The following is a 19,607-nucleotide window of genomic DNA, read 5'->3' on the forward strand; positions in this document are numbered from 1 at the left end:
ATCACTCTGTTTCCTTACTTCCCAAATGGAGGAATGTTATGACTTTGTTAAATTAACATTGGTTAAGTGGAGTACAGGGTGCTGGAAGGTGAGCAAGGTATAACAACAGACCACAAGAGAAATTGAAATAGAGAAATGTATTACTCACATGTCCTGGAGGAAGTATGCCTGGAGGGGCCACCCGTGAAGGTCAAGGCAGAGCACAGACAGGCAGGACCCAGGGCACATGCCTTTGTTACAGTCTGTGGGTGGAGTGCTTCGGGGTTCCCGGGCTAGAGCCAGATTGGTCAATTCAAACCCAGAGAACAGAGTTTGGTAAGTTTGTGTGTATCTACTGCTGCTTCTGTGCTGTAACAACTCGGGGGGCTTATCTAAGGGACTCACAAGGCATACGGGTTTGGGGGCCAGGGAGACTGCTGATCTCAAGGGCTGTTGGAGACATCCTGTCAGGAGCTTACCTGTGCTCGTGACCCGGGCTGCTACCTAGGGCATGTGCTTGTCAGAAGGGGTAAGTTTCAGGCCAGTGCAGGCTGCTGGGCCAAACAGGATAGATGCGGACGCAGCAGTACCATGGAGGAGCTTATCTTAACTCTGGACAGGCTCTCATGCTGGAAGGTACACAAAGGGCTTGGCGTACGGTCTGACCAGAGGAGATTCCTGTTCGGTGTTTACTTCAATTCTGTATTTGTCAATTTGGCATCCTCTCCTCACAGTTAATTATATTAACTATATTTGCTTATCTTTATATTCTTGATATCTGTCCTTTGTGGGTCTTACAGACCTGGAGAGAGACTGCCCCTCCCTGGGCCAGCTAGTGCTTAGAGATAGCAAAGGGAGCACACCGTCCCTATGGCAACAAGCCAATTCCCCCCCCCACCCTCCCACTCCACCCCCACACACACCTCTCCTCTAACTCTCACACACTCCCTCTAAGCCCCAGGCCTGGACACCATTCCTCTCAGACTCCACATATGCTAGCTGACTCTTCCAGGCATCCCTTCCCCCAAAATGTTCCGGACATTGCCTACCTGGGCCAGGCCAACTTGGTCTATGTTCTCAGTGGCTCTGACATTTCTCCTGGAAAGCACCCAACAATTAAGCTACAATTAAGTAGTAGATTCTGCAAGCACCTGCCTAATGTTTGTCCAGAGAGCAGAAGTGCCATGAGGGCCGGGCGGTGGCTGGCTTGTTCGGCTGACCCTCTCTGTCATGGACAGTGAGCATTTGATGTTGCTGAAGGAGGCATGGGGTTGAGACTTATCACTCTTGGGGTTTGACTGTCTCAGAACCAGGTGGAGCAGAAACTTGTAAGAGAGACCGTGACTCCCCTCTGGGATTCTCTGCTCTGGTCTTCACCTCCCCCTACCCCAAGTTCACAGGAGCATCAGAAACACAGGCTGCCCCCCTCCCCCATCCCCTTAGCCACACCAACCACCTGCAAATACTCCAATTGTGTCTCTAAGCTTTTATTGAACACAAGCTGGCATTCAGCACTTACAGAGTTGACCAGATGCCCGATGTTTTAAGTAGCATTTCCCGCCGCTTTCCTAACTGCAGAAGTAACCCATGCTCATTTCGGAAAAAGCATACACGCAAACATACACTCTAGTAAAACTAGAACCACCCATCACCCCACCCCCAGGAAAAACCGTAGTTTTGTATTTTGGGGTTTGCTCTTCTGGTCTGATACAGCTGTGGCTGGATAACATGAATTTAAACAAGGTGGTGACATATCTTCACAGCAATAAAGCCTCACAACCTGTCAAAAGTTCAGAGAGTAAAACCAATCAATCACTGATGTAGTAATTAGGAAAAGTTTATTGAGCACACACCAGTCAGTTCGCAGTTGGAAGTTCTCAAACTAAAACATGGAATGAAACTCCAAGGTGTTGTTGGAAATCAGCTTCTAGAGTGACTGTTCATTCCTCACATTGATTAGTTACAATATTAGAAGTTTCCTAAGTGATGATAGGTGATTAGTGGCTACCTCATACCAACTTTGAGAAACAGTTTAAGTTTGGCTTCTGATTTTCAGAGATATAAGCCAGAAATAACCCAGGTCAAGTTAGTCTTGCAAAATCAGCTAAATTCAGCTATGTATGACTGAACTGGCTTTGTCTACTCAGAGAATTTTCAAGGCTGGTCTCCGTTTGGTTTTGGTTCTAACAAATGCTGCGATGTGGGTACCAGTTTTCTGATGGGGAAATTGATGAGCAGAGCCATTACCTGGCTCACCCGAGGCTTGTGGCTGTAAGTGGACTTCCAGCAAGAGAGCCGGAAGAGATGCCGGAAGTCAGCACACGTATTCTCAACATGCTATATTTACTCAGTATGCACCCTGGACACAGAGAAGTGCCCAATCTCCCCATTCCCACACAAGAAAGAGAAATCCAACCATATTCAATGATATCCAGGCCGTTGAATGAAGAAGGTCCTCATAGCCAGTGGTTGACACTAAGTTCCCCATAAAGGGACCCACCCAGACCAGGGGCAGCCACAGCCCCGCACACAGCAGCAGGCTTCTGGGACTGACCCTCTGCATGTAGCTGGAGCCTGAAAGGGACTGTCCTTCTGGAGCAAACCACTTAACCCAATGGCTCTGGGGAGAAAGAGAGTCTTCCCCTAAGAAAGTGGGACTCGGGACCTGCACTGCACGCGGGCCACCCACATGGTGCAGAAACCCCAGGCAGAGACTTAAAAAGGGTCCACAGCTGGTGACTTCCAAAAGGATTCATAGGGACAAATACCCAACTATCTCACATCTCAGGGCACATGCGTGGCACCCGCAGGGCACCTTTAAAAGATAGCTGCTGCTGAAGACGACCTCACCAAGATTACAAAAGCCATGGTAAATCTGCCACCTGAAGAATAAATAGTCACCAGGGGCGACAATGGGCCAAAGCCCATCTGAGACACTGGAGATGAGACACCTGTTGGGAAAGGATATTAAAATGGTCTATAAAAGTGTCTGAAGACGTGCCCACTAAATGTAACACATAATCCTCCACCGGATTCTGTATTGACAAAAAAATAAATGAATATACCGTATTTTTCCATGTATGATGCGCACCCACGTTTTCAGTCCAAACTTTCAGAGGTAAAAAACCTTTCGTTTTAATTTTTTAATTCAAATTTTTATTTGTTTACATTTAGGTACTTGTTTTTTTGTATTATAAAGGAATTTTAGCATTTATTTTTTAACATATTATGGTACAAGAAATTTTATGTAACAAATAATTACAAAACACGAGAACAGATACAAGGTACAAGAAATTTTATGTACTGGTAACAATTTTATGATTTATGCATCACAGAAGGCGAAGAACACTTTGTCGTTGCAAGTTTGTCGTAGTTCAATAAAACGGAGTATAGTATTCCAGGGTATTATTTTGCATATGGATATCGTTATTGATTTCTAGAGTGACACTTTTTAAAAAATTTTTATTTATTTTAAGTGTGTTGTTCCAGGACTCATCAGCTCCAAGTCAAGTAGTTGTTTCAATCTAGTTGTGGAGGGCGCAGCTCACAGTGGCCCATGTGGGGATCGAACCGGTGACCTTGTTGTTAAGAGCACCGAGCTCTCACCAACTGAGATAACCAGCTGCCCTAGATTACACTTTTAACTCATAAGCATAAATAAAAGAATTAAAAACATTTATATAGATACGAAATTAGTTCTATCCATGTATAATGCGCATCCTTATTTTTCACTTACAAATTTGGGCCAAAAAGTGTGCATTATACACGGCAAAATACGGTATGCTGGGAAAGACATTATAGAGTCACTTGTACTACTCTTGTAGCTTTTCTCTGAGTTTGAAATTATTTTCAAACAAAAAGCCTTTAAAACCACTTGAAGGGAAAGTACACAGAATAGAGTACATAACAACAGAAAAAATATTATGGGGAAAAATGTGCATTTTAAGAGCCAAATGAAAATTCCAACTGTGAAAAGTAAAGACACTGCAATGTTTCTGACAGAGTGCCCCTCACCATAGGTTTGTCTGAGGTGTCCGTGTGATTGGCTTTCTGCGCTCTTGGGAGGCGTGCCACAGAGAAGAGGTGCCCCCTCAGTGCCACACGCCAGGTGAACGCGATGGCCTTGTGTGTTACTGGTGATGCCAGGCCTGACCACGGGTCAGGTGGGACCTCAGGATTCTCCCCAGGACGCTTGCTGCTTTTCCCTTTGTACGTCCTAAGTATTAATACTTTGCAGGAGGTACTTTGAGACTGAGCAAACGTTGTTTCTGTTTAAACCATTTTCAGCCACTGGTGGCTCTTGCCCGTGGCGACTAGTACTGCGATGACCTAATGGTGATTTTCTATGTCCCTCATTCCTTCTGCTGTTATTAGTCGGGATTCTGCAACTAGGATCTGCTGGTCCTCGTCCCAAATACATGCAGCTGTGCCGAGTGTGGCCACGCCTGCACCACTTCTCCGTCGTGTCACACTGGCCTTCCTGGCCGTGCGCATTTGCAGGCTTAGCCCTGCCCTTTCCCCCCTTTGCCCGGCCGCTGCCCTCCTCCCACCGCATCCAGCTCCACTGCGACCTTCCCCTCCCCGCGGGGCGGGTGGGAGGGGGGCACGCAGGTTGGGGCCCCGCGCTGGGGCGCGCGGGAGCCACCTGTTGACACAGCGTGGGTAACCCAGGCGGTCAATTATTAACCGGCCGAGCTGCCGGCACCAGGAAACCCGAGCCGGCGGCGAAAGCGGAGCCGGGCCCGACGGCGGCGGGAGGCGCTGGGCGCAGGTAGCCGCGCCGCCCTGCTCGCCCCGCCGCCGGCCCGCGCCATGGACGCAGGTAAGGACGGGGGCGCCGGGGGCACGCTGCGCGCCTCCCCTCCCACCCCCGGCCCGGGCTCCGAGGGTCCCCGTGGGGGGCTGCGGGCGGAGGGGCGGGAAGGTGGGGGCGCGCCGGCCTGGCTCCGGAGGCTCTTTCTGCGTGGCCCCAACCTAGCCCTGCTCTGGGACATCGCCCCCACCCCCACCCCCACCCCGAACTGGGGAGACCAGGAGGCTGCCGTGGAAAGTTCAGGCAGCGTGGGCCGTGTCCCCGTCAAGCTCTGTGCGCGCCCCTGCAGGAGAGCTGGGAGGGGCCGGCTGTGGCGTGGCCCCGGGTCCCTGCAGCCCCACCTTTTCCCACCCCGGAGCAGGCAGCACGGGCTCGAGCAGGGGCAATTTGGGGAGCGTTTTCCACTCCCCTCCCCCACGCCCTGTCCTTCCTCTGGTGACGATGTTCACCCCTCTGTCCAGGCTGAAGTCCTTAGAGCGGGGGCAGGGGGCGACCCTGGGGCAGAGACAGGGCCGGGGGAGGGAGACACAGACGGCAAGAGACCCCGCCGAGCGCGAGGGACAGCGAGAGGAGGGTGGCGTGGGGGGGAGGGCCGAGCCCGAGGGATGGGGAGAGCAGGGCGGGACCGCCGAAAGATTCATTCAAGGACCCACGACGGCCCCCACCGGAACCAGCCCCTGGAAGGGGCGGGTGGGCAGTGAGCCGAGACCCCCCAGCCCCCGTCCCTGAGCCCAGGAGTCCCAGGCCCGCGGGGAGGTACGAGGGTGGCGGTGGCGGTGGCGGCGGGAGACCGGGATGGTGCAGAGCCCTGCCTGGCCCCCAGCGACAACCAGCGGGGAGGCACCTAGATTTCTTCTGCCCCCCCCCCCCGTCCCTCGCCGGGGGTGCGGCCGCGAGGAGGGGCGGGACCGGCCCGGCCTGGCTCTAAGCGCCGCCACCACCTGCGACCCTCCAGCTCCTCCCCCACCTTTCCGCCGGAATGTCTCGCGGAGGCTCGGGTGTCGAGAACCCGAGAACCACGGGCCGCGGCCCTGGCAGCCCCGCCAGCACGTTTATTTACTCTGTAGCCCTATCTCCGCGCCATCGGGCCAGGTATTTGCCCTGGCGGGGCCCAGGGAAGATGTGGTTTTTGTTTCTATAACTGGGGCAAGGGCTCGGCGGCCCCGGGGGCATTCCCGTGCCAGCATCCCGCAGGGACCGGCAGCGAGTGGATCTGCCCGCCGAGGCTCGGCTTACCTGCTGAGAGCCTCAGTTCTGGCGTCTGTGAAATGGGGATAGGAAGAGAAACTTGCACGGAGGATGACAGATACTATAACAAGGCTCTCAGAACAGTTACCACTTTGCGATGCTTGTTACTATTATTACCTTCATTTTATGGACCAGGAAACGGAGGCATGCGGCATCTGTGCCACATGCCTGTAAGGTCACACGGCCCGAGTTCACGCGTTGGCCGCGCTGGTTCGATGTGAAGGCAGCTGTAAGATTCGTGCACGCGTGGTTAATGCCTAGTAGTGGGAGCTGCTGTTGATCGCAGTGTCACTGCTGGTCACCTGCACCTCTTACGCACAACGCTTCATCCAAAGCTTCGTCCACTCAGCAGTGGCGCAGACACCTGTATGCTCAGATCGCGGTGTTGTCGCAGGGTTTGTGTACGGAATCGTGTTTCTGAGCCTTGCACGCAGGGCCAAACGTGTGCGACTGACGGCCTGGCTGGTGCCTCTGCGTAGTCGCATATTCCGAGGCGGGTCTGGGGCTCTGCGCGGCAGGGGAGGTGGGTTTTGACTGAGAGCTTCATAAGGAAGTGAGCCGGGGGCACTGGAAGGCCCCCCCCCCGCACCCCCGCCCCTGGACAGCAAGCACCGGCGCTCATCCCCCCGCCCCCACCCCACCCCGGGCTGCCACGGTGCTGCTGCTGCCTTTATTTTTTAACAACTCCAGCCCTTGGCTGGGAGGGTGGGGTTGGGGACGCCCTGGAAATCCTGAAAGCATCTACCCAGGTCTCTACGGGGGCGGGAGTCTGGCTGCCCCCGCCCAGGGATGTTTAGGCCACGCCCACCTCCCACTTAGATCCGCAACCCCTCGCCCCGACGGGGGTCTGCCTGGAAGAGCCCAGCTCTCTGGATCAAACTTAACGGTCACAGACGTTCTGACTTTCAGTGTGGAGCCCACTTCCCAGCGGCTTTCATTCCTTGCCCCCCACCCCCTTACAGATGGCCCAAACTGGCCAGAACACCCTTCAGATAGCGGCAGCCAATGTGAGCGGAGCAGCATTCATAGCGGCCTAAGCACTTCACTTTATGGGCGGATGCTCATTTAATCCCCACGATACCCTCCCTCCAGGTGTTGTTTTTAAGGATGAGGAAACTGAAGAGGCACAGGGTGGGTGAAGCCCGGCAGGAGGCCTGGCCCCTGAGCTCTGCCTCCTGAGGATGAGAGAACCTCATCCCGGACCCAGCGCCCAGCCCAGCCCCAGACGCTGAGCCGGGAGATGAGAGAGGTCCGATCTGCCCTCTCAGTCTTGACGACTCTTTTCCCCTCCTCACCTCCATGTGCTGTCAGGCTGGGGTACCCTCCGCAATGCTGCCTGGGTCCGTCCACTGCTCCACATCACTCCTGGCCCCCTGCCTTCGTTCTGGCTCAGGCCATCATTGTCTCTCCTTTTATTCAGCCACTGCCTCCTCCCCAACCTCCTGTCCTGATTCTGGTCACGTCCAATGCGCCTGGCACTGGCTGCCAGGGAAACTTTGTATCAGTTACCAATTGGCTTTTGCTGTATAACAAACCACCACAAAACGTAGTGGCTTAAAACAACAAGCGTTATTTCTCGTGGTTTTGTAGGTCAGTGGGGCGGTTCTGCTTGTCAAGTCCAGCTCATGGGGGGCTGGTTGCCTAGGGATCAGCCGGCTGTTGGCTGGGAGCTTGTGACCTGTTCAGGGGGCTTGTGCTGACTCCTCCCGATGGTGGCAGAAAGGTTCTCAGCAGCAAGAACAAGCCCAGGTGTGCATGTGCTTTAAACACATTTTTTTTAAACACATTTTTTTAAAGAACGTTTGAACTTTATTTGGAGTGTAATTGAAGAACAGCACACTGTCCATATTTACCATGTGCTTGTTGACCAGTTGTGACATATTATGCGTCTGTGAAGCTATCACAACAAAATAAACCTCTTCATTGTTCCCCAAAGTTTCCCTGTGCCCTTTGTAATCCTTCCTTCCACCTTCCACTCCTGACAGCTACTGATTGGCTTTCTTTATATTGCATTTTCTAGAATTTTATATAAATGGAATCATATCGCATGTACTCTCTTTTTGACTGGCTTCTCGGCATCATGATTTAGAAATTCATTTACACTGTTGTGTGTATTGAGAGTTGGTTCTATTTTATTGCTGAGGAGTTGTATCAGTTACCGATTGTTGCATAACAAAGAACTCAAAACAATACATTTAGTACCCCACAGTGTGGGTCAGCGGGGTCTGGTGTGGCTTAGCTCGAGGTTTCTCAGGAAGGTACAGTCCAGCCATCGGCCAGGATGTGATGATCACCTCAAGACCTCTCAGAGGCTGAAATGTCTGCCTCCAAACTCAGTCACCCGGGTGTCGGCAGGTTTCAGTTCCTGGGGTTGTCGGCCTGGGTGGGGGGCGGTCTCAGTTCCATCTGGGATATTGGAGGAAGGGCCATGCCTCACCAGGCCACATCACATGGGCCTCTTCACGTGGCTTTTCACAACATGGAAGCTTGTTTCCTCTTGGAGTTACTGGACATAGAAAGAGAGAGCAACTGAGAAGAAGCCACAGTCTTTTTAAAACCTAATCTCAGAAGTGACTCCTCACATCTTCTGCCATATTCTCTTCATTAGCAAGATGTCCAGCCCACATCAAGGGGAGAGGATTACATGTTGAGAGGCAGGGCTCCTTGGGGGCCATTATAAGGCTGCCCACCATAGACGTATTCCATCGTATGGACAGAGCACAGTTGCTTTAGTTTGTTCTTTCATCTCTTAATGGCTGTGTGTGTTATTTCCATTTGGATTATTACAAATAGAGCTACTATAAACATTGGCATACGAGTCTTTGTGTGGTCATGTTTTTATTTCTCTTGGGTAAATACCTATGAGTGGAATTGCTGGATTATGTGGTAAGTGTATGTTTAACATATTAAGAAACTGTCAGACTATTTCCCAAAGTGGTTGTGTTACTCTACGTTTGTACCAGGTGTCTAAGAGTCCCATGTGTTTTATATACTTGCCAAAGCGTGCTAAGCTCTGGTTTTGGGTTTTTACCCCCATTCTAGTTGGTATGTAGTGATATCTTGTGCTTTTAATTGGCATTTCTAATTTTGATGGCATTTCTGGTGACTAATGGCATTGAGCATTTTTGTAGGTGCTTATTGGGCATTCAAATATCTTCTTTGGTGAAGTGTTTACAAATATTTCATCCACTTTTTCATTGGGATATTTGAGTTATTGAGTTGGAAGAGTTCTTTATACACTGTTGATATAACTCCTTTGTCTGATATGATAATGTGTTATGAATATTTACTCACACTCTGACATATCTTTGTGTTTTCTTAGTAATGTCTTTTTAAAAAATTTTTATTGGGGAATATTGGGGAACAGTGTGTTTCTCCAGGGCCCATCAGCTCCAAGTCATTGTCCTTCAATCTAGTTGTGGAGGGCGCAGCTCAGATTCAAGTTCAGTTACCGTTTTCAGTCTTTAGTTGCAGGGGGCACAGCCCACCATCCCATGTGGGAATTGAACTGGTAACCTTGTTGTTGAGAGCTCACGCTCTAACCAACTGAACCATCCAGCTGCCCTTCCGGAAGCTCAATGGCAGCTCGTTGTCTTCAATCTAGTTGTGGAGGGTGCAGCTCACTGGCCCATCTGGGAATCTAACCAAAACCGTGTTGTTCAGAGCTTGTGCTCTAACCGACTGAGCCACTGGGCCGGCAGGATATATGAATTCTTTAGAAGTATGTTAATTTCCAGATATTTGATACTTTCCTGGATACGTTATTGTTGTTCATTTCTAATTCTATTGTGGTCAGAGAATATAGTTGAATGATTTCAATCCTTTAAACATTGAGACTTATTGTATGGCCCAGTGTATGATCTATCTTAATTTTGATTTTTCTCTTGGTGTTTGGGCTACATATCTTCATGTTATTTTTTTTTTTTTAAAGATTTTATTGGGGAGGGGGAACAGGACTTTGTTGGGGAACAGTGTGTACTTCCAGGACTTTTTTCCAAGTCAAGTTGTTGTCCTTTCAGTCTTAGTTGTGGAGGGCACAGCTCAGCTCCAGGTCCAGTTGCTGTTGCTAGTTGCAGGGGCACAGCCCACCATCCCTTGCAGGAGTCGAACCGGCAACCTTGTGGTTGAGAGCCCACTGGCCCATGTGGGAATCGAACCAGCAGCCTTTGGTATTAGGAGCATGGAGCTCCAACCACCTGAGCCACTGGGCCGGCCCTGTTGGGAGGTTTTTGATTACTGTTCTAATCTCCTTATTAATAATTGGTCTGTTCAGAGTTTCTATTTCTTCATATTTCAGTCTTGGTAGTTGTAGGTTTCTAGGAATTTGTTCATTTCTTGTAGGTTGTCCAATTTTGTTGGTGTCTAATTGTTCATTGTGGTCTCATGATCCTTGGGCATTTCTCTGGTATCAGTTGTAAGATCTCTTTCATTTCTGATTTTGAGTTTTCTCTCTCTTTTTTTGTGAGTCTCGCTAAAGGTTTGTCCATTTTGTTTATCTTTTCAAAGAATCAGCTCTTCATTTCATTCACCTTTCCTATTGTCTTTTTAGTCTCTATTTCATTTATTCCTGCTTCCGATCTTTATTTCCTCCCCTCTACTAACTTTTCGCTTTGTTCTTTTTCTAGTTCCTTGAGGTGTAAAGTTAGATTGGTTGAGATTTTTGTTTCTTGATGTAGGCATTTATTGCTACGAACTTCCCTCTTAAAGCTGCTTTTGCTGCATCCCATAAGTTTTGGTATGCTGTATTTCCACTTTCATTTGTCTCAAGGTATTTTTTTGATTTCTTCTTTGACCCGTTTGTTGTTCAGTAGCATGCTGCTTAATCTCCGACCTATTGTAAAATTTCCAGTTTTCCTGTGGTTGATTTCTAGTTTCATACCACTGGGTCAGAAAAGATGCTTGATATGACTTCAATCATCCTAAAATTTTTAAGACTTGTTTTGTGTTCAAACATATGATTTATCCTGGAGAATGTCCCCTGTGCGCTTGAGAAGAATGTGTGTTCTTTTGGTTTTGAATGGAGTGTTCTGTATATATCTGTTTAATCCATCTGGTATAATGTACACTTTAAGGCCAATGTTTCCTTAATGACTTTTCTGTCTGGATGATGTATCCATTGATGTAAGTTGGGTAGTAAAGTCCCCTGCTATTATTGTCTTGCTGTCCATTTCTCTCTTTAGGTCTGTTCATATTTACCGTGTATATTTAGGTGTTTCTATGTTGGGTGCATAAATATTTATAAATGTATACTCTTGTTGGATTGACCTCTATCATTATGTAGTACTATTCTTTGTGTCTTATCAGTCTTTATTTTAAAGTCCATTTTATCTGATATAAGTATAGCTACCCCAGCTTTCTTTTGGTTTCCATTCACATGACATGTTTTTCATCCCTTCACGTTCAGTCTGAGTGTGTCCCAACATCTAAAGGGAGTCTCTTACAGACAGCATATTGATTGATCTTGTTTCTTTTATCCATTTAGCCTCTCTATGTCTTTTGGTTAGATAATTTAGTTCATTGACATTTAAAATAATATTGATATATGTACTTACTGTCATTTTGTTAATTGTTTTTTGGCTGTTTTGGTGGTCCAATTTTCAAAGTCTGTCTTATGCTAGTCTAAGTCTGTCCCCTACATGTAGGTTGGAGGTGAACCCAAGACTTGTATGGATCCATTCTTGAGTGACTAACCATCACAGTTTGCCTGGGACTAAGGGTTTTTCCAGGATGTGCGATTGTCAGTAGTAAATCTGAGAAAGTCCTGGGCAAACTGAGATGCACTGGTCACCCCATTTCCCATACAAAACTAGGATAGCCCCTCTGCCGCTCCTTTCTCTTCAGGATGTCCCCCACTCTTTCATTCTACAAGCGCCCTTTCCTGGTTTCTCTGGCCAGAATTACAGGGTTTCTAGTGGAGTTTAGCTGCCCATCTGCTCCTCCACCATGTTGCTCTGGGGCTGGCTCTTCAAATTTTGAGGGAAACAAGAGAGACAAATGGGAAATACTCCTTGAAGGTTGCTTCTCTGAGTTTAGACTCCATTCCACTGCCTGCTTTTGTTCATTTTTCAGTGACTTTGGGTAGTTTCCTTTAATATTTTGTCTAAAGTTTTCAGTTTTAATCAGCAGGAGAGATAGGCTTTTTAAAAACTGATACAATATACCTCAGACTTACCATCTTGACCATTTTTAAGTGTACAGTTCAGTGGCATTAAGTACGTTCACACTGTTGTGCCGCCATCACCACCCTCATCTCCAAAACTTTCTCATTTTTTGAAATAGAAACTCTGTCCCCCTTAAACACTAACTCCTCATCCCTTCCCAGCCCCTGGAAACCTGGAGAGAGAGGTTTTGAAAGCCTCTGCTTGCACAATGTTTATCAATGTTCCATTGGCCAAAGCAGGTCACATGGCCAAGTCCAGATTCAAGAGGTGGAGAAATAGATGGAACAGCACAGGTAAAGATGGAAGCATAAACACGGCAGGTCTGTGAGGAGCAGAGGCCCTGAGTGAGCCCCTGGCTGCTGTGAAAAGATGGCGTGGGGAGCCCTTAGGAGCTCAGCACTCCTTGCCACTGGGGATCCCTCCTCCATGGACCAGCTCAACAGGGCCTGGGAGGAGTGGGGGTTGGGGTGGGGCTGAGAGGGGGGATTTCAGCAAGTCTCTTCTACCATCACCTGAATTGTCACTGTTGTGCCTGCTTTACTTATTTCTCTGCTTTCTATAACCCTAAGGACACTTAGGAAATGAACTTCCAAAGCTAGGCCCTGGGCTGCCCACCCCTGCTGTAGGGCCTTGAGTGCCCACTCAGGTCCAGGGGGGCCACCCAGGACTCTCGTCTGGGCCCGTCCTCCAGAACCTGCCTGAGGCCTAGAGGTGGTCAGCTGTCAGGATACTCTCAGGAGGTGCAGGCGGACCTTCAGGGTTGTTGAGTCCTGTTCAGGTGCCTCCAGGGTTTATTGTGTGAATGCTGGAGGCCAGGGCGAGGCTGGAAGGCAGCTGAGCAGCTGAGGGTTTCTGAGCCCCGGCTTCAAGCTGCTGGGAAGGCTTCTCTCCACCCACCGCTCCTCTCCTGTCTCTGCCCCTCCCCACCCTCATTCAGGTTTAGTTCCCTCTCTGCCCCTGTAGGCACTTTGACCCTTAGTGACCTCCTGTCTCTCTGAGGTCACTCAGTTGGGGTCTGAGAACTCCTGAGCACCCCACCTTCCCCAGCTCCCAAGCCAAGAATCTGATTGGCTCAGCTCATCTCCTGAAAGCAGTCCCCACGGGACTGTGTCACAGCCCAGCCTCCCAGGGGGCTTCCCTGGGTCGATGGTCCTTTCTTGGTCCAATCTGCTGCCGCAGCAGGACTACCTCCCAGTAGTGGCATCTGGACCAAGGGCCCACCAGGCAGGGGAAGACCTGCAGACCGCCCCGGCTGGCCACGCTCTGGCTCTGTGACCAGCAACGCACTTCACTTCTCTGAGCCTCAGTTTTCTTGTCCTGTCTTTGCACTTTGGGTAAAGATTCTTCAAGGACCCGGCTTGGAGAGGCTCCAGCCCAGGCTGTCACCCCCAGCCCCACGATGCCCACAGGTGTGTGGTGTGGAAGGGCTCAGGATTGGCAAGGTCTTTGCCACTTTCTCCTTGGAGGGGCTGTTTTGGGGCTTAGGGGGAGGAGTCCCACTGGGCTCGGTGGCCTCTTGGGGCTCAGGAACCTGCCATTTCTTCCTAGGAACGGACACGAAAGGGGGCAGTGGCCCCAGGGCCGCTGAGGACCCCCGGAGCCCGCAGCTCCCACAGCTCCCGCAGCTCCCGCAGCTCCCACGCCGCCCGCAGCTCCTGGATGAGGATGGAGAGCCCCCCGAGGAAGCGGCCGTGGACGGGGGCAGAGCCCCGTCACAAGAGGACCCCCCGGCCGACTCCCAGGCTGAGGCCTCGGCGGCAGCCCCCACCCAGGCCCAGGCCATGGGCGAGGCCAGGCCGGGGCCCAAGGTGGTGGCTGGGGGTGTCCCCAACATCGGCTTCGTGGGCGAACCCCCACCCTACGCGCCGCCCGACCCCAAGGCGGTGCACCTGCTCTACCCGCCCTTCCCGCAGGGCCCGGTCCTCTTCCAGCCCGGGCCGTCGCCCCAGGCCCTGTACCCCCCGCCGTCCGCCACGCCCCTCTACCCCGGCTCGGGCCCCACGCCGCTCTTCGCGTCGTTCCCTGTGGTGAGTGCCCCCCCACAGCACGCGGCACCCCTCCCCCGCTCAGCTCGGTGCCCGCTCCAGGCCCACCTTACCCCTACTCACGCCCTAACCCCACTTACTCGTGCCCCACTCGCCTCCCCCCCACCTCCCTCGGGTGGGACAGTTTGGCAGCAGTTAGAGGTCACTAAGCGGCTCCGCAGAGGGGCTTCTGTGCCCAGAGGAAAAGGGAAGGGCTGCCTCAGCCTGGGGAGTGGGGGAGCCCTTCCCAGGAGGCTTCCCAGAAGGGGGGGCATTTGAGCTGGGTTCTGAGGGACGAACGGGAGAATTCAGGCAGAGAAGGAACGGCACTCTGGCCAGAGGACACAGCACAGGTGTGCAAGTAGCTGAACCTGGGCGTCTGGGAAGGACGGTGGTTTGTTCAGCTTCGTGGGGAGGAGACGATAGGAAGGTGGGATCCATTGTGAGGGGCCCAGGGCCTTTGGGTGGGAGATGATTTGATGACATTTTTACAACAAAACGCCTTGGGTGGAGAGCTTGGGGCTCCGCTGCCCAGAACCGGAGCCCAGTGAGGCGGGAGACACAGTGGGGGCTGGACCCTGGACTGAGCAATTTAGAGAGGACTCCTGGCGGCTGAGTGACAGGCTGGGGTGTGGAGAGAGAGGGAAGAAGGGGGTTCTTGACCTGAGCCCTTGGTGACCTGCAGCCTCACTGGGTGGGTGTTGGGGGTGGGGCGGGCTCCATGGCTCCCTCACGGCTCCGTGGCCTCTGCCCCCACAGTACAACAACCCCATGGCCGGCATACCAGCCTCCGCCACGGTGGAGCACAGGCCGCTGCCCAAGGACTACATGATGGAGTCCGTGCTGGTGACCCTCTTCTGCTGCCTGCTCACTGGGCTCATCGCCATCGTCTACTCCCACGAGGTAGGGGTTGTGGGGGGCCCCTGGGTGCAGCCTTCCCAGCAGGCAGCTGCCAGTGCTGGGGGGGAGGGGGTCAGCATTGCCCCTTCCCAGCATCTGGGTCCCTGGGGTTTCTGCCCTCAAGAGGGTGGCAGGGATTGGGAAATGTGCCAGCAGTCCTTGAGGCCCAGCCCCTCTTGGATGGACACTTCCTCCCCCCTTCTGCCTCTGCCCCCTACCACTCAAGACCTGCTCTAGAAAGATCTGCTCTAGAAAACAATTCACGAGGGAGATGTGAATGATTGACCAGGCCCAGGGACCTGCCCACCCAGGGGGGCCTTTTGTGTAATGGACTGCCATCCATCCATCATCCACTCATTCCTCTACCCATCCACCCCTAGCCTTCTAGCTACCTATCAATCTACTCACCCACTCACCCACCCATTTATCCATCCACCCATCTACCCACCATCCTCTAGTCCACCATCCATCCGTCCATCCATTCACCTACCGCCTTGAGCTCCTCCTGACCATTTCCCCTGCTCGGGGGACTCAGTGACGCCAGTGTGAGGACAAGTTAGTAGACAGAGCATGCAAGCCTCTGGGGGGCGTCTGCCCGAGGCTGACCTGGGCACAGCCCTGACTTACCCCCACTGGTCAAGCTCCCAGTCATAAGCCAGCCAGGCTGGGGGAGAAGGCAGCTCTCAGGACAGTGCAGAGGTGGGACTCTGCCTGTGAATTCTGGCTCTACCACCAGCTGTGTGACCTTGAGTGGATCGCTGAACCTCTCTGAGCCTTTGTTCCTTATTGGCAAGTGGGGGCAACGATGACACCAACCTCAGGAGTGTTGTGAGGGTTGTAGGAGATGGGTCCGCAGGAGTCGATGGTGCCAGGCCCATGGTGGGGGCCCAGGAGCCAGCAGCCATCGCTTCCATTGCTCCCGCTCGGTTCCGAGCTGTGGCCGGGGCCGGGGTCAGTCTTCCGGTCTGTGCCTGGGGCCTGGCCCTGCCGGCGCTGCATGGGAGGGAGAGGGTGCTCCATGTCTGCTCAGCCTCAGCCCCCACCCCTGTCTTGTTGCAGACTCGTGCGGCCCTGAGCAGGGGGGACCTGGCACAGGCTGAGGAGGCCTCACGCAAGGCCCGTTCACTCGTGCTCTTCAGCCTCCTCTTCGGGGTCTTCGTGTCCACCAGCTGGGTCATCTACGTGGTCGTGGCTCTCTACCTCCCTTGAGGGCTGCTCCTCCTTCAGGGATGCCAGGACGCCCTGCCCAGGGACACCCAATCTGGCCAGACCTTGTCTGTGGACTTGGATCACTGCTGGGTGCCATCTGTTGCCTGCAGAGGGGGCCCAGGGGCAGAAGAGGGTGGGATTTGCAGCCCACAGCACACCTGTGGCTGGGCCTCAGCCCCTGCAGGTGGCCTTGGGCGGTGTCCTAATCTGAGGTGTGGGCTGGGGGCCCCCTGGAGCCCCATTTCTGCAGTGCCTCTGCCTAGGTCTTCCTGTGAATGTGCTGGCCGGGCCCCAGGGCCCTTGCCTTCCCCTCCCCCCTGGGAGACCATCAGAGGGACCAGAGCTGCCACTGTCCTCAGAGCCATCAGGAGGGAGACTGCAAACACCGGCGTCTCTCCACCCCAGCCTAGCTCAGCGATTGCAGGGCAGAGCTGCCAGTCTCTTCTCCCTGTGGTGCTGCTGGGAGGGCCTCCCCTCTCCTTGGTAGCTCCCGGCTGGTTGTTCTGCGCCCCGCCCCATCCCAGAATAGGCTGTCTCATGCTGGCCCCACATCCAGGAGCCGAGGCCACTATGTCTGGTCAATAAACCCTGCGCCTACCTTCGAAATGCATCCATGCACACACAGCTCTGGCAGCCCCTCTGAGACGCGATGCCGCCTCTCCCGAGACCCGCTTCTCCTGGGCTGCTTTACTAGCAACTTCTCTTCCCTCTTCGCTGCCTCCTGGCTTCTGCCTCTACTTCTCCATCTGTCCATGGGTGTTTCAGCTCTGCCCCATTCCATCTGCATTTTCTGCTCCCTCCGTCCCTAGCTTTACTGCCCAAAGATGGATGACCAGTTGGGACCGCATGTGGAGAGGGCCACCCTGAGTTTTGGCAGCACTGTCACGCAGGCCATTCCAGAGGCTGCTGGACAACCTACAAAGCCTTATGTCAGACGCCTGGCACCGCAGTCCGGTCAGCTGTGGTCCTGAGAACGCACTCGGTTTTATAACAAGGTTCCGAACCATCTGCAGAGGAAGGAAACTTCCAGCAGGGGGCGTTGTGACTGACAACACTGTCTTGGCTTGTCCAGTCCTCAAGAAGTCCTTGCCTTCAGAGTTTGTTTCTCAAAGAAATTGGGTTTTTCTCATTTGTAAACTGGGGTAAACCTGCCCCCTGGAGGTATAGGGTCTCAGTGAGACAACCAGTGCCTGGCTTGTGGTGAGCACCTGGGGAAAGCAGCTGCTGGGTACTGATGCTGGGGGTTTCTGTGGGGTCTTCCACAGCCAAAGGTGATGGAAGAGCAGGGAAGAAGGGCCTTACCATGAGCTTCAGGACTGCCAGCAACCTCCCAACCAGCAGACGGGAATCCTGGAGAGGGGTCTAGAGTTTTCACCAGGTTCTCAAAGGGGTTTGTGACTCAACAAGATTAAAAACCATCTGCTTAGAGAGAGGAGGAAGGGCGGCCTGGCTGAGCCATAAGAGATCGACAGCTCAAGTTAAATCAGATGCTTTCTGAGCACCCACTGTGTGCTGCTCGCAACCTTGGCCCCAGCACCGGGGAGCTGGAGAGACACGGATAAGGAAGTAAGTGAGGAGAGACAGTGCTTGGAGATGGAGAGGTGGCCTCCTGTTCTACAACGCATGGCCGGTCCAGAATCAGGATGTCAAAAACTGAAATGCATGATAGCTACAAAAAAGGAGGAAATAATTTTTTAGGGATCAATGGATGCCAAAAGGTATTTGGTAGAATCCAATAGCCACAGATATTCTTACTAAACTCTGAAGTGAAATCAGAATAGAAAAACGTCATCTAGGCCAGTGTTCCTTAAACTTTATAGACGAAACACCTGGGAAATATTATTAAAATGCAGATTCTGATTCAGTAAGTGGGATCTCAGTTCTGCATTTTTAATGAGCTCCCAGTGCATGAACCAACAGCAGATGGCACATTTCAGTGGGAAATTAGTAAAACCTTAAAAACCATTATAACCAGGATCAACCCACAGAGGCCTCTGGTGTCACTATTATTCAACGTTGTTTTAAGGTTCTAGCAAATGTGAAAAAACAACAAAGTGAAATTTGTAGTATGAAAATTAGAACAGACAAAATGATTTTCTAGCTAGAATATCCAAGAGTCAATGAAAAAAAATAGAACTAATAAGAGAACTCAGTAAAATAGTTGGACACAAAATAAATATACAATAGCCAATAGTAATAATCAGTTAAAAGTGGAAGAATTAAAAAATTCCACTCATACTGATAAAAACAGTATAATTAGGAATAAATATAATAAGAACAATCTGGATCCAAGTGAAGTGAAGAAAGCAATTTTTTAAAATTATCAAAAAACTAAAAAAAAAACACAAAAAAACCTGTACAAAATATCTGGATAGGAAGATGTGATATCATAAAAATAGCCTTCTCAAAGAGATTTCATTGAATTCCAACAAGAAAACTAAGTTTTAAAAATGATGACAAAAATGTTTTCAAAATCAATATGGAAGGAAGGTGTGTAAAAATTGCTAGTAATGTTTTTAAAAAGTTGAATGAGGGTGGACCTTCTTCACCAGATATTAAAACTTAGCATGAAGCTACAATAAGGAAGACAGCATGGCTTTTCCACAGAGATCGGTGAAAAACAATAGAAATCCCAGGAAACATTCTAAGTATGTACGGGAAGTTAGTATCTGATCACAGTGGGATTTTAATTGAGTCACGGAAGGCTCAAAATAAACAGAGTTGGCTAATTGGTTGGAAAAAATTATTCTCGTATGCAAAAATAAGTTCCAGGTGGATTAAAGAGCTTAGAATAAAGCTCTACCAGTAGAAGAAAGCTTAGGAGAGTATCTGTATAACTTCAGGGTTTGGGGGCAGTAGGGAAAGGGAAGGCCTTTTCAAATCTGGAAAACCAGAGGGAAAGACTGATCGATTTCAGTTCTGTATCAGAAAAGTACAGATTTAACCAGGAGTTGACTTACTATCAGGTTGGGAAAAAATTAGAAAGGTTTAATACACCCCCAGTTGAAGGACTGGACACTGACCCTTTCATCTATTACTGGTGGGTGTGTAGCCACAATCTTTGTGGAAAGGAGACTGATGGTATCTATTAATAACGTATGTACTGTGTATTTATATGCATGTATGTTCAAAGAAGTCTAGAAGGATGTATTCCCAACTGCTGCTAGTGGCAGCCTGGGGCGAGGGAATGGGACCAGGAGGGGTTGTGCAATACATTGCTGAACTTAAAAATACGGATGTATTCATGTGTTGTGTAATTAAAGAAATAACTGG

General features: G+C 51.2%; 1 protein-coding gene across 2 annotated transcripts; it reads left to right on the plus strand.

Moving 5' to 3' along the window:
• The first annotated feature begins 4,601 nt into the window (after positions 1-4,601).
• On the plus strand, positions 4,602-19,607 carry PRRT1B (proline rich transmembrane protein 1B). Of its 2 annotated transcripts, XM_081066403.1 has the most exons (5): positions 4,630-4,801; positions 13,542-13,610; positions 13,750-14,228; positions 14,985-15,128; positions 16,185-19,607. In XM_081066403.1, the coding sequence occupies exons 1-5, from the start codon at positions 4,792-4,794 to the stop codon at positions 16,332-16,334; spliced, it is 852 nt and encodes a 283-aa protein (XP_080922529.1). In that variant the 5' UTR covers positions 4,630-4,791; the 3' UTR covers positions 16,335-19,607. The 2 variants fall into 2 exon arrangements, with proteins under 2 accessions (XP_080922530.1, XP_080922529.1); XM_081066404.1 differs by lacking the exon at positions 13,542-13,610 and having other exon boundaries at positions 4,602-4,801.

Source organism: Rhinolophus hipposideros (assembly GCF_964194185.1).
Source record: "Rhinolophus hipposideros genome assembly, chromosome: 11".
Taxonomy (NCBI): Eukaryota; Metazoa; Chordata; class Mammalia; order Chiroptera; family Rhinolophidae; genus Rhinolophus; species Rhinolophus hipposideros.

Bases quoted from the DNA above. Each gene is read 5' to 3' on its own strand.
- PRRT1B (XM_081066403.1), top strand. The intron at 13,611-13,749 runs GTGTGTGGTGTG...ATTTCTTCCTAG, and splicing joins CAGCCCCACGATGCCCACAG to GAACGGACACGAAAGGGGGC. The intron at 15,129-16,184 runs GTAGGGGTTGTG...GTCTTGTTGCAG, and splicing joins CCATCGTCTACTCCCACGAG to ACTCGTGCGGCCCTGAGCAG.